This window comes from Lepidochelys kempii, chromosome 8 (assembly GCF_965140285.1).
Source record: "Lepidochelys kempii isolate rLepKem1 chromosome 8, rLepKem1.hap1, whole genome shotgun sequence".
Classification (NCBI taxonomy): Eukaryota; Metazoa; Chordata; order Testudines; family Cheloniidae; genus Lepidochelys; species Lepidochelys kempii.
The window spans coordinates 14,046,222-14,060,647 of record NC_136387.1 but is presented as its reverse complement, the minus strand read 5'-3'; the positions used below and the strand labels follow the sequence as shown (position 1 = coordinate 14,060,647).

Sequence of the window (14,426 nt, the reverse complement as noted above, 5' to 3'; positions counted from 1 at the left end):
TAGAAGAGGACAGGACAAGGAGTAATGGTCTCAAGTTGCAGTGGGGGAGGTTTAGGTTGGATATTAGGAAAAACTTTTTCACTAGGAGGGTGGTGAAACACTGGAATGCGTTGCCTAGGGAGGTGGTGGAATCTCCTTCCTTAGAAGTTTTTAAGGTCAGGCTTGACAAAGCCCTGGCTGGGATGATTTAATTGGGGATTGGTCCTGCTTTTGAGCAGGGGGTTGGACTAGATGACCTCCTGAGGTCCCTTCCAACCCTGATATTCTATGATTCTATGATTCTAATATCATTTTGTTCCCCATCTGTACAACACCTAGCAGAATGGAGTCCTGGTCAATGACTAGGTTTTTTAGGTCCTACCTCAATACACATAATAATATTAATTAATAGCGACCCCCCCATCCCTCATGCAATTACTGGACTCCACAGAGAACTCTCTTTGGGGTCCAAAGGACAGGGACAGTGTATGTGGCCGATCTCTATGCCTTTCCATGCAGGACACGAGAGGGGAACTGCCTGAACCAGTGATGCAATTTACGTACCAGAAGTAGGAAGGCTCATCTTTCATTTAGGCTCAGCTCTCATCTTGAGAGCTTCTGGAACTTCTGGGGTTCTAATGCTTTGAAATAATTCCAACACCGGGCTAAACACCGTTGGGGCTAGAGTGTATCTTGTTTTGCATAGACGCATGAAGTGGGGATGAGACTGGAAGGCAAGTTCTCCTCTGCCTTGCAGCACTGCAAAGGGTGAGGCACTCCTTAGCCAGGGACAACGGAAACCCAAAAGGAGAAAGGGGTGTTGAGGCATGTGCCTGTTTCTACTCAACAATGACTAGCAGGAGGCACTGAAGAGGGGAGCCTGACCTGTACTCTTTCAAAGCAGCAGACACACTCCCAGAGACATTCTAAATAAATAACAAGGCCCCAGATTGTACTGTTCATGGTAAAGACAGAGGATGGTTCAAAACCCCTTGTTGATCTAAATTTTCATCATACATGTTGATGTTTTACTGAGAACAAAACGGTCTTACGTTCTAAGACTGTGCGCTTCAAAGGACAAAACAAACAGCCAGCTGTTTCTCATGTTGATATTTTTGTGGTTGCACTGACAACCTATTTAATTTTAGCCTCTGAACCAGAAAAGAAATATTCCATTGAAGGCACCAAATAGATACAAGATCTGTGAACCTCATTATGATGCTAGTACAAGAGATTATGTATCCTGAAAACATCATAAATATCAATTTTGCATTTAACCTTCACCATCCAGGGCCTAGAAGGACCTAATTCGCTTGCTAGGTATTGTATGACCAATTGCAATTTCTTAATCTTTGACTTTAAAGAAAGAAGCTTCTCTCAAACTGTACAATATGCCATAATTTCCTCACATCACTTGATTACTGTATAATCTAAGATGGCATGAGAGCTTGATCGTTTTAATAGCCTCTGTTCCATCAGCAAGGGTGTTCAGAAGGGTTACTCCCGTGTGACCTTTATATTAGTTAACAATGGAAACTACTTTAAGAACAAACAGGACTATTCCTCCTTCATACAGCCTGCTCCGATGAGAAGTTTAACTTAATTATCACATGGGCTGTTAACTCTAGAATGGATTTCAAAATCACACATTTAAGATGGATTTTTAAGAGCAGATTTATTATATACATCCTAAGGGGTCTGTGGATTGGATCCGGAATTAGCCAAAATAAGGTGGATGTGTATGGGGAATGGATCTTGCAAAATAGAGGGATATGCGTGGATGTGGGAGGAGAACACATATCTGAAATATGATTTTCCATCCTTGTCATCAGCAGCTGACTCAAGTGCATATCTTTAATTACTCCAGCAACAGAGTGTGAGCAACTAGTTACATGGGGAGCAGTTCCTGTGCACTTGCTACAAGGAATCCAGGTTTTGCCATGTCAAGGTTCCTTCCCCACTCTGAACGCTAGGGTACATATGTGGGGACCTGCATGAAAAACCTCCTAAGCTTATCTTTACCAGCTTAGGTCAAAACTTCCCCAAGGTACAAAATATTCCACCCTTTGTCCTTGGATTGGCCGCTACCACCACCAAACTAATACTGGTTACTGGGGAAGAGCTGTTTGGAAACATCTTTCCCCCCAAAATACTTCCCAAAACCTTGCACCCCACTTCCTGGACAAGGTTTGGTAAAAAGCCTCACCAATTTGCCTAGGTGATTACAGACCCAGACCCTTGGATCTTAAGAACAATGAACAATCCTCCCAACACTTGCACCCCCCCTTTCCTGGGAAATGTTGGATAAAAAGCCTCACCAATTTGCATAGGTGACCACAGACCCAAACCCTTGGATCTGAGAACAATGAAAAAGCATTCAGTTTTCTTACAAGAAGACTTTTACTAGAAATAAATAGAAGTAAAGAAATCACCTCTGTAAAATCAGGATGGTAGATACCTTACAGGGTAATTAGATTCAAAACATAGAGAATCCTTCTAGGCAAAACCTTAAGTTACAAAAAAGATACACAGACAGAAATAGTTATTCTATTCAGCACAATTCTTTTCTCAGCCATTTAAAGAAATCATAATCTAACACATACCTAGCTAGATTACTTACTAAAAGTTCTAAGACTCCATTCCTGGTCTATCCCCGGCCAAGACGACTACAGACAGACACAGACCCTTTGTTTCTCTCCCTCCTCCCAGCTTTTGAAAGTATCTTGTCTCCTCATTGGTCATTTTGGTCAGGTGCCAGCGAGGTTACCTTTAGCTTCTTAACCCTTTACAGGTGAGAGGAGCTTTCCCCTGGCCAGGAGGGATTTCAAAGGGGTTTACCCTTCCCTTTATATTTATGACATGCCATAAGGAGGCCTGCCCCTGCCTACTGCAGATCTGCAATTACTGCTCTCACTCTGGCCCCTTTTAGCCTAATATGTGCCAGTACACCAACTTGGGTACAGTGCAGCAGAGAGTAGCCATGTTGTGTGAAGTATTGCTTAGGATTCAGACTGAGTAGTGGGTACACAACTGTAGTGATGCACAAAACTCCTGTGGGGACTGATGCAAGGATAGTCCCTAAATATGGGTTTTTTTGGACACATACAAAACCAGAACCTACAAAGTCAATACAAGTTCCTTAAATATTGAACATTTCATCTGCAAAAGGTACAAACTGTAACTCCAGATAGTTTTCAGGATCTGCCCTCTCAGGACTCAACCTGCAGTCTTAATTCAGACAAAAATCCTACTGAGTCTTTGGAATCCAATCAAAGTTCCAGTAAAGTCCATGGAAATAACTCCATTAACTGCAGCTGGATTGTGCTCTTGGTGAGAAGTCCACAGATGTATGAGATGCTGCAATTAATTTTTTTTAACTTTCCTTTAGCCAGTTCACCAAAAAATAGTGACCAATTCATCAAAAAATATGATTGGCTTCTGCACTGTTTAGAAGATGAAAATGAAGAAAATCTGAACCCAGGTAAAATTGGGAATTTGTCCAACTCAGTAGTTTGCTGTTCTGGCAGAGGAAAGAGTTTTCTGTAGCTGGAATGCTGGGAGACCAGGTGCCAGCTCTTGCCAAGCACTAACAAATTCATTGCTGGAAACCAGTCTGTTTCACGTATGTCAGGGTGGGGAACTTGCGGCCCGTGGGCCGGATCTGGCCCATTGCTTAATTTCATCCGGCCCGCGGCAAGTCTCGGGGCCCCCATGCAGGGCTGGAGCCATGAGAGCTGGGTCGCCCTGCTGCGGGCGAGAAACCCTAAGCCTCCATGCCCTCCCCTGCCATGGGGCTGGAGCTGCGAGTGCCACTTGCCCTGCCATGGGGGGAAGCCCCAAGATCCCCCCCCCCCCAGATGGATGAGTTCAACGTTTTATATTTTTCTCTCTCTCAAATCCCCCCACCCCCAAATTAAGTTGCTTTTTACTTGTGTGTGGCCCGCGATAGATTTTTTTCTGTGAGTCAATGGGCTGTGATAGAAAAAAGGTTCCCCACCCTGATGTATGTGTTAGTACAGTTAAGATGGCTATTATACTTATAACAATGTGTTTAGACTTTATGCAGTTTCCACGGTATGCATCCGATGAAGTGAGCTGTAGCTCACGAAAGCTCATGCTCAAATAAATTGGTTAGTCTCTAAGGTGCCACAAGTACTCCTTTTCTTTTTGCTAATACAGACTAACACGGCTGTTACTCTGAAACCTATGAAATCCTTGTAAATTAATGCATGTATTAATCTCACTTATACTAACTTTATCACATGCTATAAAGTAATATTTAAGTTTTTGCTTTTTGACTGTAAAAATGTTTGCTCTGAAACCGTGAACCGAGTCAGGAGGGATCTTCTTCTAACCATCAAGAAGCCTATCAAAACTAAATGAGCCTTTGTGGGACATCACAATACACAGATGGAGAGGATACATGCAAAAGGGCTTGTCCCATCAGCTTGAATTCTGGAAGAAGGAAATAAAAATAGCTGACAAAAAACATTTTCATCTGTCTTTTGCTGTTTGGTCTCTCAAAGGGCTGGAGCTACAAAACAGAAGCACAGACCCCCAGGATCAACATGGTTAGCCCCTGTGTGACCAGATGTCCCAATTTTATAGGGACAGTCCTGATATTTGGGGCTTTGTCTTATATAAGCGCCTATTACCCCCGTCCCGATTTTTCACTTGCTGTCTGGTCACCCTATTTAGCCCTTAAAGACATTCAGAGCTGACAGAGGACTACAAGTCTGTCACCTATTAAAACCATAGACTGAAACTCATTTATGTATATATGCTTACTGCTTTAATTTTGTAATAACTCTTTCCCAGTTAATAACTCTTTAGTTAGCCTATTACAGGACTGGCTACAAGCACTGTCTTTAGTGAGAGAAATAAAGTACAAATTGGGGTACGTGACTGGTCTCTTAGGACTGGGAGCAGCCTGAGTATTTTGAGAGCTTTGGTGTATAACAGCCAAGTGTCACTAAGTTGAGCTTGCCTGGGTGGCAAGATAGACTGGAATGCCCAATGAGAGTGTCTGTGACTCCACGGTAAGACTGTTATAGTGCTTCAGGAGTTCACGTTTGTTACTAGGTTGGTAAAATCTAATTATAGAACATACAACCAGGTTGAGGTCTCTGCCCTGATTCTTGACAGTTTGCCCTGAAGTTGGCACTCACGGTCATGAATCACTCCAGACAGCGTGACAGTAGCTAAAGGATGGTTTTCAATCGGCAAAAGCTTGCCTTTTTTGTTTTCATCTAGAGGGTAAGAACTTTTTACTTTGTTGTGAAGCAGTAGAAATGTGATTTCTTTTGGCTGGTTTTGCTGGCAGTGTGACTGACTATTTTTTAATCCGTTCAGTGCTGTGCTTTGCTCAAAACAGATGTTTCTTTACATGGGATTATTATTAAACCATATTCACAGCTGATGAGCACGATAGCCTGCGGTAGTCATATCACATGGCAGCATGTAATCGGAAGTGTCTTGAGTTTCTGAGGCAAAGTACCGTACCGTCTCATGATGGAATCATTACGTGCGAACACTGACCATCATTTTTAAAACTGGGTGACTAAAACTGGACATATATTTAAGCACCTAAAAAATGGCCTGATTTTCAGAGGTGCTGAGCCCACTGACTCCCACTGCAGCTGTGGGGCCATGTAAAAATCAGGCCACTTATTTATGTGCCAAATTGCGGGTTTAGGTGCCTTATTGTAGGTGAAAATAATATATTCCTCTGTTCTCAAAATTGTAGTGAAAGGTATGAGAGCTGAAGAAAGTTTGGAGAAAAGATCAGTTATTTAATACATGGTACATAAAAATAATATTGTATCTAAAAGTCTTTGAGGCTTCTGGGTTTTCTCAACATGAACTGTTTGACCAAGTAACACTGTAGCTATTAGAAAAGGAGTACTTGTGGCACCTTAGAGACTAACCAATTTATTTGAGCATACGCTTTCGTGAGCTACAACTCATGGAGCTGTAGCTCACGAAAGCGTATGCTCAAATAAATTGGTGAGTCTCTAAGGTGTCACAAGTACTCCTTTTCTTTTTGCGAATACAGACTAACACGGCTGTTACTCTGAAAACTGTAGCTATTCTAATATCTGTTTTACAAGGAGGGTGGTTAGAGGCTGGTCTGAAGGTCCACACATTGGATCTTTGAAGAGCTATTTTGTAAATGACTAACCAGTGAGCTGGCTGCAGCTCAACTCAGACAAAATGGAGGTGATGTTGGTGGTAAAGGGAAAACATACAGAATTGTTCCCTCTTTCGAGAGTAGTGCCTTTCTTTTGTGAAGGGGCTTCTCAGTTTTGGGGGTCTCTTGGATCCTCAATAGCTACTGGATCTCCAGTTAGCAGCGGTGACTGGAAGTATTTTTTTCACTTTGCCTGGCCAAGAGATTGAAAACTTTCCTCTCTGATCCAGACTTCATAACAGTGGTACAGTGGTAACTGGCACGCCAGTAGTGAGCAGGAATCCAAAAATTCCCAGACTGATAACCTTCTTGAGGAAGTTTAAACTACTGCAGTGTACTCTATATGGGGCTACTGCTGAAGACAACTTAGAAAGTGCACTTATTTGATATCTCTTATTTGTCTCTTTTCTAAGGTAAACAATCCCAATCTTTTAACCTCTCTTCACATGAGAGTTATTTTCCATTATATTCCTCACCCTGGTCTAAACCGGCTCATATTTGGTAACCTCTGTTCTGAGATGAGGTGACCAGTACCGCACATAGTACTCCAGATGAGAGAGTGCCATCAATTTATATAATAGCCGTATAATCTCACAAATGTTCAGGGTAAGAAAATAAAAAAAGAGTGAAGTGTTGAATTAAGGTTTTTTCTTCTTTTAAGAAAAATTCCAATTAATAAAAATAAAAAAGCATAATGCTAGAGTGAATGTGTAGAACTGCTAGTGGACAGCTCTATAAAAGGGAAAAACTGGGGACTGTGACGGGGCAAGGCCAGATGGCTATGGAAAAGTAGTGGGAGATAGATATATTAGCTCCAGGCTAAACAAATCCCTGGTACCAGGATAAGTGAAATGGCAGCTGCTCCAGGTCAATTAAGACACCTGGGACCAATTAAGAACTTTCCAGAAGGCAGGGAGAAGGCTAGGTTGATTGGGACACCTGAAGGCAATCAAGGGCTGGCTGAAACTAGTTAAAAGCCTCCCAGTCAGTCAGATGGGTGTGCATGTCAGGAGCTGTGGGAGGAAGTTGTGCTGTTGGAGAAGCTGAGTAGTACGCACCATATCAGGCAAAAGGAAGGAGGCCCTGAGGCAAGGGTGAAGTGGAGCTTGAGGAAGTGAGGGTTGCTGTGGGGGAAGTAGCCCAGGGAATTGTACATATTATGTTTCTAAAAGGTCAGCTACCATAGCTGATACTATTAGGGTCCCTGGGCTGGAGCCCAGAGTTGAGGGTGGGCCCGGGCTCCCACCCCCCCCGACACACCTTTGCCCCCTGATTAATCACTGAGACTGGGAGACAACAGAAACTGTGCAAGGAAGGATAACTTCTCCTCACCTCCCTCTGGCTTATGATGAAAATGGCTCAGTAGACTGTGACCCATGTCTCTAGAGAGAGGAGGGTTATGTGCAGGATCACAGTGAGCCTCTGAGGCTAGTGAAATCCGCCAGGAATGCAGGATCCACGGAGGCAAGGACAGAGCTTTGTCACAGGACACAATGGAGAATTTAGCCCTACTGTGCTTGTCACAAGATAAACTAATTGACACACACAAGCTACAGAAGTAAACAAACTATATACTGCATTTTGTTAACTTCTGGGAGCACATTTTATAAGGGAAATTATTGATTTTTCATCAAACAAGTGGAAAGATGAGCCATAAACTAGCTACTAAGTACTCCTGCTTCCATGCATTTAATTGCCTGGTGTGTCTTCAACAAGGAAGCACTTGGCTTTTGGGGTTTGCGTTTGTCACTAATCAAAACTTTAGACAGCACGTAACTTTCATCCTATCCAGCATCAGCATCAAACCTATATCTTAATGATGTGTAATAAAAAAAAAACATATTTTTGGACTAATGACCTAATGGGGATTTAAATGAAAACTGTACAGATTAATGTGAAATGTGTAATGGAAGGCAGAGATGAATTTATGTATTAGCTATCCATGTGATACTTGGTAAGCCAAGAAGTGCTTGCTTTCTTGGATTCTGCAGTCCATTTGTTATAGTTAAATTGTAAGCCAAATTGTTTGCGTATCTGTTCTTTCCATATTTCTGGAGGAGGCACTCAGTTATTTTATGAATTTAGATAAATTCCAACATCTCTGCTGAAACATATGAGTTTAAAACCATTCTATGTGCCAGTTTTTTACACAGACCAATATGAAACAGCTCTGCAGATATTATAAATACAGTGGGATCTATAATTTGATTTATTATATTTTGGACTTAGGAGTGCTTTCCTAATTTAATATATTAGCAAATGTTCTAATTGTTCTTCGAGAGCAAAATGATACACTTTAGAAAGAAAACAATTTAATCATTTAACTCTTTATAATTAGATAACCTGTTGTCACTATCTAAAGCATCTACATTTCAACTAAGGGACAAATATAAAAAATAAATTTTCATTGTAAGAAAATGGATGTAGCTTCTACTTCGTAGTCACAAAGGTTCTCCTTATGATTAAATATTATTTTGGTGTGTAAGGCAATCCTAAATGTTTTCAAGGGGAAAAAAACATTTAATTACATATATCATTAGGATGGCATTTTGTAATAGCTATGTGACTGAATTCATTAACAGAGCTCTTAATAGATCAGACAAGATAAATTGTTATTGTGTTACTCATGAAAACTTCTCCTTAAATAAGCAGTGAAAAGTGATTAATATTTTGTTGCCAATCAAAATGTCTTAAAAATATTATAAAGAAAAAGGCATATAAATAACAAGGTTTTTTTTAAAAAAGAAAAGGAGTACTTGTGGCACCTTAGAGACTAACCAATTTATTTGAGCATAAGCTTTCGTGAGCTACAGCTCACTTGCTGTACCTCACGAAAGCTTATGCTCAAATAAATTGGTTAGTCTCTAAGGTGCCACAAGTACTCCTTTTCTTTTTGTGAATACAGACTAACACGGCTGTTACTCTGAAACCTGTCATTATGCAAGGTTTTTTTAATCTTCTAGTTTTAGTGTCTGTGTAAATTCAGGATTAATCCACTCTTTTGTTGTCCATCTTTGTCAATTCCTATTTTAAGTTAGATCATATTTCTGTCTTCTCACAGTACAGTTATCAGGAGACTGAACAGAGCAGTAAAATACAGCTAAATCACTTAGTCATAGAGTATTCCTAGTTCTGTACTACAGCTTGCAGGAAGGATTCTGATTACCACTCATGGTCGGGTTTATATTTTGATCTGGTTCCCTGAATAACCATTAGCGTTTAGAGGAGGGAGAGTCTAATTGAAGTATAATATGTGGGTTTTTCTGAGTGCATGAAGATCCAGTAGGTTTGTGTGTGATTGCAACTGTGCCAGAAGCAGGGAGGATTTCCCTGAAGTTAAAAAGGTACAACTAATCTCTTGCTGCACTTCCAGTTAGCCAAATTTCTAACCTTATTGTGAAAAGCAGAAATGCAATTGAGTTTCTGCTTGAGGCATACTAAAAGAAAAAACTGAAGTAATTAAATTAACTGACTTCAAGTATATTAAGAAGCATACTGTCTTTCCTTTCTTGCCCCAATGCCTTTAAATAGAACACTGAATAATGTGAATTTCAGTACTCACAAGAGACACTGCAAAGCATCACAGTCAACCTTTAAATTATCTAATGTAGCCCACATCCAACTGGAGCAATGGTACACAAATCTCTGAAAGAGTTGACACCCACATTGCAAACCTGAATGGCAAAAATTGCTAGCCTTTCCAATCCCATGTGCTCAATCACCCAAGAAATGCCTATGCATACATACCAAGATGCAACATCATCATCTCAAATGCAACTTCATGTTGCATGGGATGCAATGTTGTAAGATTGTGACAAAACAGAATGACCTTGGGAAGTGGTGTCAATGCCAGTATACCATGTTTTTGGTCCACGGCACTCATGGGCAAAGGAAGCGTTGCTGGAATTACCTGCAGAGACTCGTGCCTCATTTTCAGAAATGAGCAGCACTGACTCACTGCTGCTTCACATATTCACATCCCAGTTCCATACCTGAAGAGTGGGCTGAGAAAGACAATTGTATGGACATAAGATTCCCCCACTCAGAGGATGCTGATTTAATGATGTTTAGGGAGGGCGTGAGACATGCAGTCAGTTTCCGCAGATATTCCCTACACTTAGACCATAGTTACTGAAAAGTATCTAGTGGTAAATGATGACTTTCTAGTGGCAACCACTGTATTCATCCCTCAAATCTCCTCCTTCTGGGCAATACTTGAAACACACAGCCTCTCCCCACTTACTAGATGATGTATGTGAACCCACAGAGTCCTTTAGATTATTCTGATAAAGGGCTGGAGGTGCAAGATCATAATTCCAAAACCTACTGTGTGACACCACTAATAACAAGAAGGAATAATACAGATGCCAGTGGAGTGTCAGTAGTAGTAAAAGTCTTTGGAGATTAGTTAAAGGAAAAGATGTCAAGGTGTTTAATAGCTGTAAAAGCTGTTTACTGTAGTAACGTGTTAGATGACAAGATGAAAAAGATAGCAAACTGTAATGTGAAACATTAAAATGGAAAAACAGATATTGCTTCTCCTCCATGTAAGTCTTTGCAAGTGCCATTTTGATAAACTTTCCAGTGATGTCCCCTTAGCAAGAGGCCTAGCCAGCACGAATAACTGAGAGCAGAGACAGGTTTAAAATGTGAAGGATTGACTGAGATCATTTCAGGTCCAAAGTGAATACTAGTCAAAGGAGTGATGAGATTGTGCATAAATTATCCCATTTATGCGTTAGGACATATTTCCTCTTAACATTCAAAGACAAGTCTTGTTTATAATCAACTCACCAATACCAGGCACAGTTGTAAATCATGTAAACCAGGAGTCCACGTGTCCTAATGCTAAATTTATGTGATTTAAAAAGGAATTAAAGTGTTCTTGGTTTTGAAAGTTTTCTCTTAAAAATTCTAATTAATATAACAAAAGTTAGATTTTATCTGAAACCTCAAACCAAGCACCTTCTAATTTAAGGCTGTGTGGGAATTTAAATTCCTGGACTTTGGTTTTCGTTCCAGGTCACAAAGAGGGCCTCCAGTGTGGATGTGGACAGTATCTCCTAAGAACACCTGATCTCATGGATTTCCCCAATTTTTGGTTGAAATCTTGTTAGAACCTACTCTTGAGTGTGAAGATTCAAAGCAGTTAAACCTGAACCCTAGCCCTAGTTTAACCTTGAGCTTGACCACCAAGTCCTGTCTTAAACTTAATCCAGAGCTGGGTACTAAAACAGTTTTCTCAGACCATATCTAGTGAAAATTATAGCCAAAAAATTCTGTTCCTGGACTCCTGATTAACATGACGCTGACTGACTTATGATTAGCTAAACTAAACATTTTGGTGAGATATGCCACCTTCACCAACTACAAATAACGAGTCTAGTCTGTGATTAGAAAGAGGCTAATTCCAGAAGATTATTTGTACCAAATAGTAAACACACAGTTATTTATTAACAAAACCACACAATGCATTTTGTTATGTCATTTTCCTGCTATAATTTTGAAAGCCACAATTCTACACTTAGTATCTTGGCAAGATTCCATGCAATAATGACCCAAAAGTGGTTATTCACATCATACCATTGAAGGATATTTATAAGAAATCAGGTCAGGTATACTGGCTTCTGGCTAGCTTTGCTACCCTGCCTGTCTTCATTAAAGTTCCTCTACATTCCTATGTTAATATTATAGCAATATGTTGCCTGTTTCAAGTTGCATTTCAGTGTCATGTTCCAGATGGCAACACGAATTACACTTGAAAAGGGTAGCACTTGCTTTGATGGAAAGAACAGAATGTTTAGAAAGGTGAACATAGCCAGTTTGTGCTTGCAATAAAATAGTCTTTAGGCATACAGGTTCCCCGCATCTAGGATGCGCACACACACACACGAACAACATTTTCATACAGTGGCAAAGAAAAATGCAATACAAAGGTGCAGCGTTCACTTATATCTTGCACTTTGTAGTTTTCACTTTTTAATGCAGACAATAAAACAATGGCTTCTCTACATTTCAGCAATCCAGATTCCACAACAATTTAGTGGGATATAATACTGTATATACCAGCTCTTAACCTAAATTAATAAATATTAGGATTAACAAGAGCTGAACAAAAATATAAATCAACTAATATTGTTCTGTAATTAAAATCTGATGTACTGCATATTTTAATGCTAAGAGAAAAGAAATAGGCACCATATTTTCTGTACACTATTTCCCACCCTCTCTAAAATGAAATGTTATTAATGAAATGAATAAGCTTTTATCATTATTCAAGTATTGTCTTTAATATAGTCCATAACTCACCAAGTTAATGTAAAAAAGCACAAAGAAAGAAAGCAGCTAGCCCACATATTCATAATTAGGCATCAACATAGGGTAGTAGGATGAGTTAATAGATACACTTCCTGGATGTGCATTGCCATGCCCTATAGAATGAGCTGAAACTTCAAACTTCCCAACAACCAACCAGCAGCTCATGAAAAGTTTAGCCCTGATCATCCCAAAATATAAGTGGAGAGTAGGAGAAAAGGGGGTTAAAATGTATATTATTTGACTGGATGTATAGGAGAGATTTCAGTCAACTACAGACTTGTGGTTTCTCGTGATGGATAAATATGTTCCTTCTCACTGGGAATAAGATGGCTGGGAGATTCATGGCTTATGTAGCCAGTCTGCCCATGATTTTTAGGATTGGCACCCATTGGCCCTCGGTCTCGTTGGACTGTCATGAACCATGAGGGATGAAATGTTGGTGGTAGGTGTACTACGTTACATGTACTACGTTGCACTACGTTATCCATGCTCCAGCTGTTTATTTTGTCTGAGTCAGTTTCCTTTTCCTCCCTAGTCGTAGTCCATACTGAACAAAATATCCATCTTCCAATATTCCATTGTAATAAAACAGATCACTTAAAGGTATCATCTTTTAAATGAACAGTCATACGCAATCCACTAGAAAGCAAATTAAAATCAAAATTCAAAACTTACGTTGATATCTTCCAAATCTAAGAAGTTCAGTATGACTCCATTGCGTTTCCAAATAATTGGGGGCCTAAGGGTTCCATGGATGGCACAGGTCAATACAGCGCTCAGTCCGACTGTTACTGTGGTAATGCTAACCTTCTGTTCCTCCGGAAGAGTGAGTTGAACCACCTCTGGAAAAAGGGAGGGGAAAAAGGGAGACATTATCAATACCAAAACGAAGCCATTATTTTCCCACTGATTCTTTGGGAAGATTTCAAGCTTTGACAAAGATATACACAGTAAAAAGGACCAGCCTAAGCAACAAAGCAAAACAGGATACATTGCAATGAAATCTTCTGTTATAACTAGCTCATGGTCTTTGGATGTCAGACAGCTTCCTTGCGAATTAAAGAAGAGCACTGATCTCAGATGTGCTCATTTCCTCCATGAAGAAGCAGAATTAAAATTACATATACTGAATCAACAAAATATTGTAACTGCATTTTTGAGTAAATCTATTTGTTTTGAATTTTTAAAGTAAAATATGGAAGCTACCAGTGTTTAAAAAAAATCAACATTTGCCAAATATTACGTGGCATGTGAGGTACCACTTTTTTCCTCTATTAAGAAATTGCAACATCTTTCCTATATTTTAAATTTAAAATTTTAATTGATTTGCACCTACATCTAAAATACATGTCTAGTTCAGGCTCTAGGCACCTTTAATATTTCTTTAAAACCAAAGAAGGTCATACTGTTTTCCTGGCCAATGGTTATAAAGATGTACGGCTGTATGTATAGGTAAGACCTTTGATGTCAGAATTACTGCCAATGCAGATAGCAAGCAGCAGGGCAATCAAGCTGCAATGTCATCAAAACTGCAACCTTCACAATTTTATCTTTCCTATGATGGTTTTTTTTCACCCCCTTGTCCCTCTTCACAAGTCTCCAACAAGAAAAATCCGTGAAGCTATGTCGCATTGAAATGCTCAAAACTGGGCTTTCAAGTTAATAACCCATTAAGATAAATGTGGAAAGTTCAACACCACTTTTGGTGCTATATTGCCTCAGTCTCTGGCTGCAGAATGAACAAGACAGCAGTGCATTGATTTAGAGAGCCCCTACATCTACGGAATCCAGACATCTTCTGTGCCTGTGGATTTCTATTGCTTAATAGTTGCTGTATAATGCTAACTGAAAGGCAGCGGCCATGAGGGAAACGGCAAAACAAGATTTTTATTTTAAGCACAAACACTGACATTATGGAAATAAAAACTTGTGAAGAAAC

The 14,426-nt window shown here is 39.9% G+C and overlaps 1 protein-coding gene across 4 annotated transcripts in view; it reads right to left on the bottom strand.

The window, feature by feature from the left end:
- Nucleotides 1-14,426, bottom strand: part of FSTL4 (follistatin like 4) — a 775,101-nt gene that overhangs the window by 67,926 nt on the left and 692,749 nt on the right. For all 4 annotated transcript variants that reach the window (XM_073355595.1, XM_073355597.1, XM_078853995.1 and 1 more), the window contains one exon: nt 13,163-13,329. In XM_073355595.1, coding sequence (XP_073211696.1) covers nt 13,163-13,329 — 167 coding nt within the window. The remainder of the gene's footprint in view (nt 1-13,162; nt 13,330-14,426) is intronic.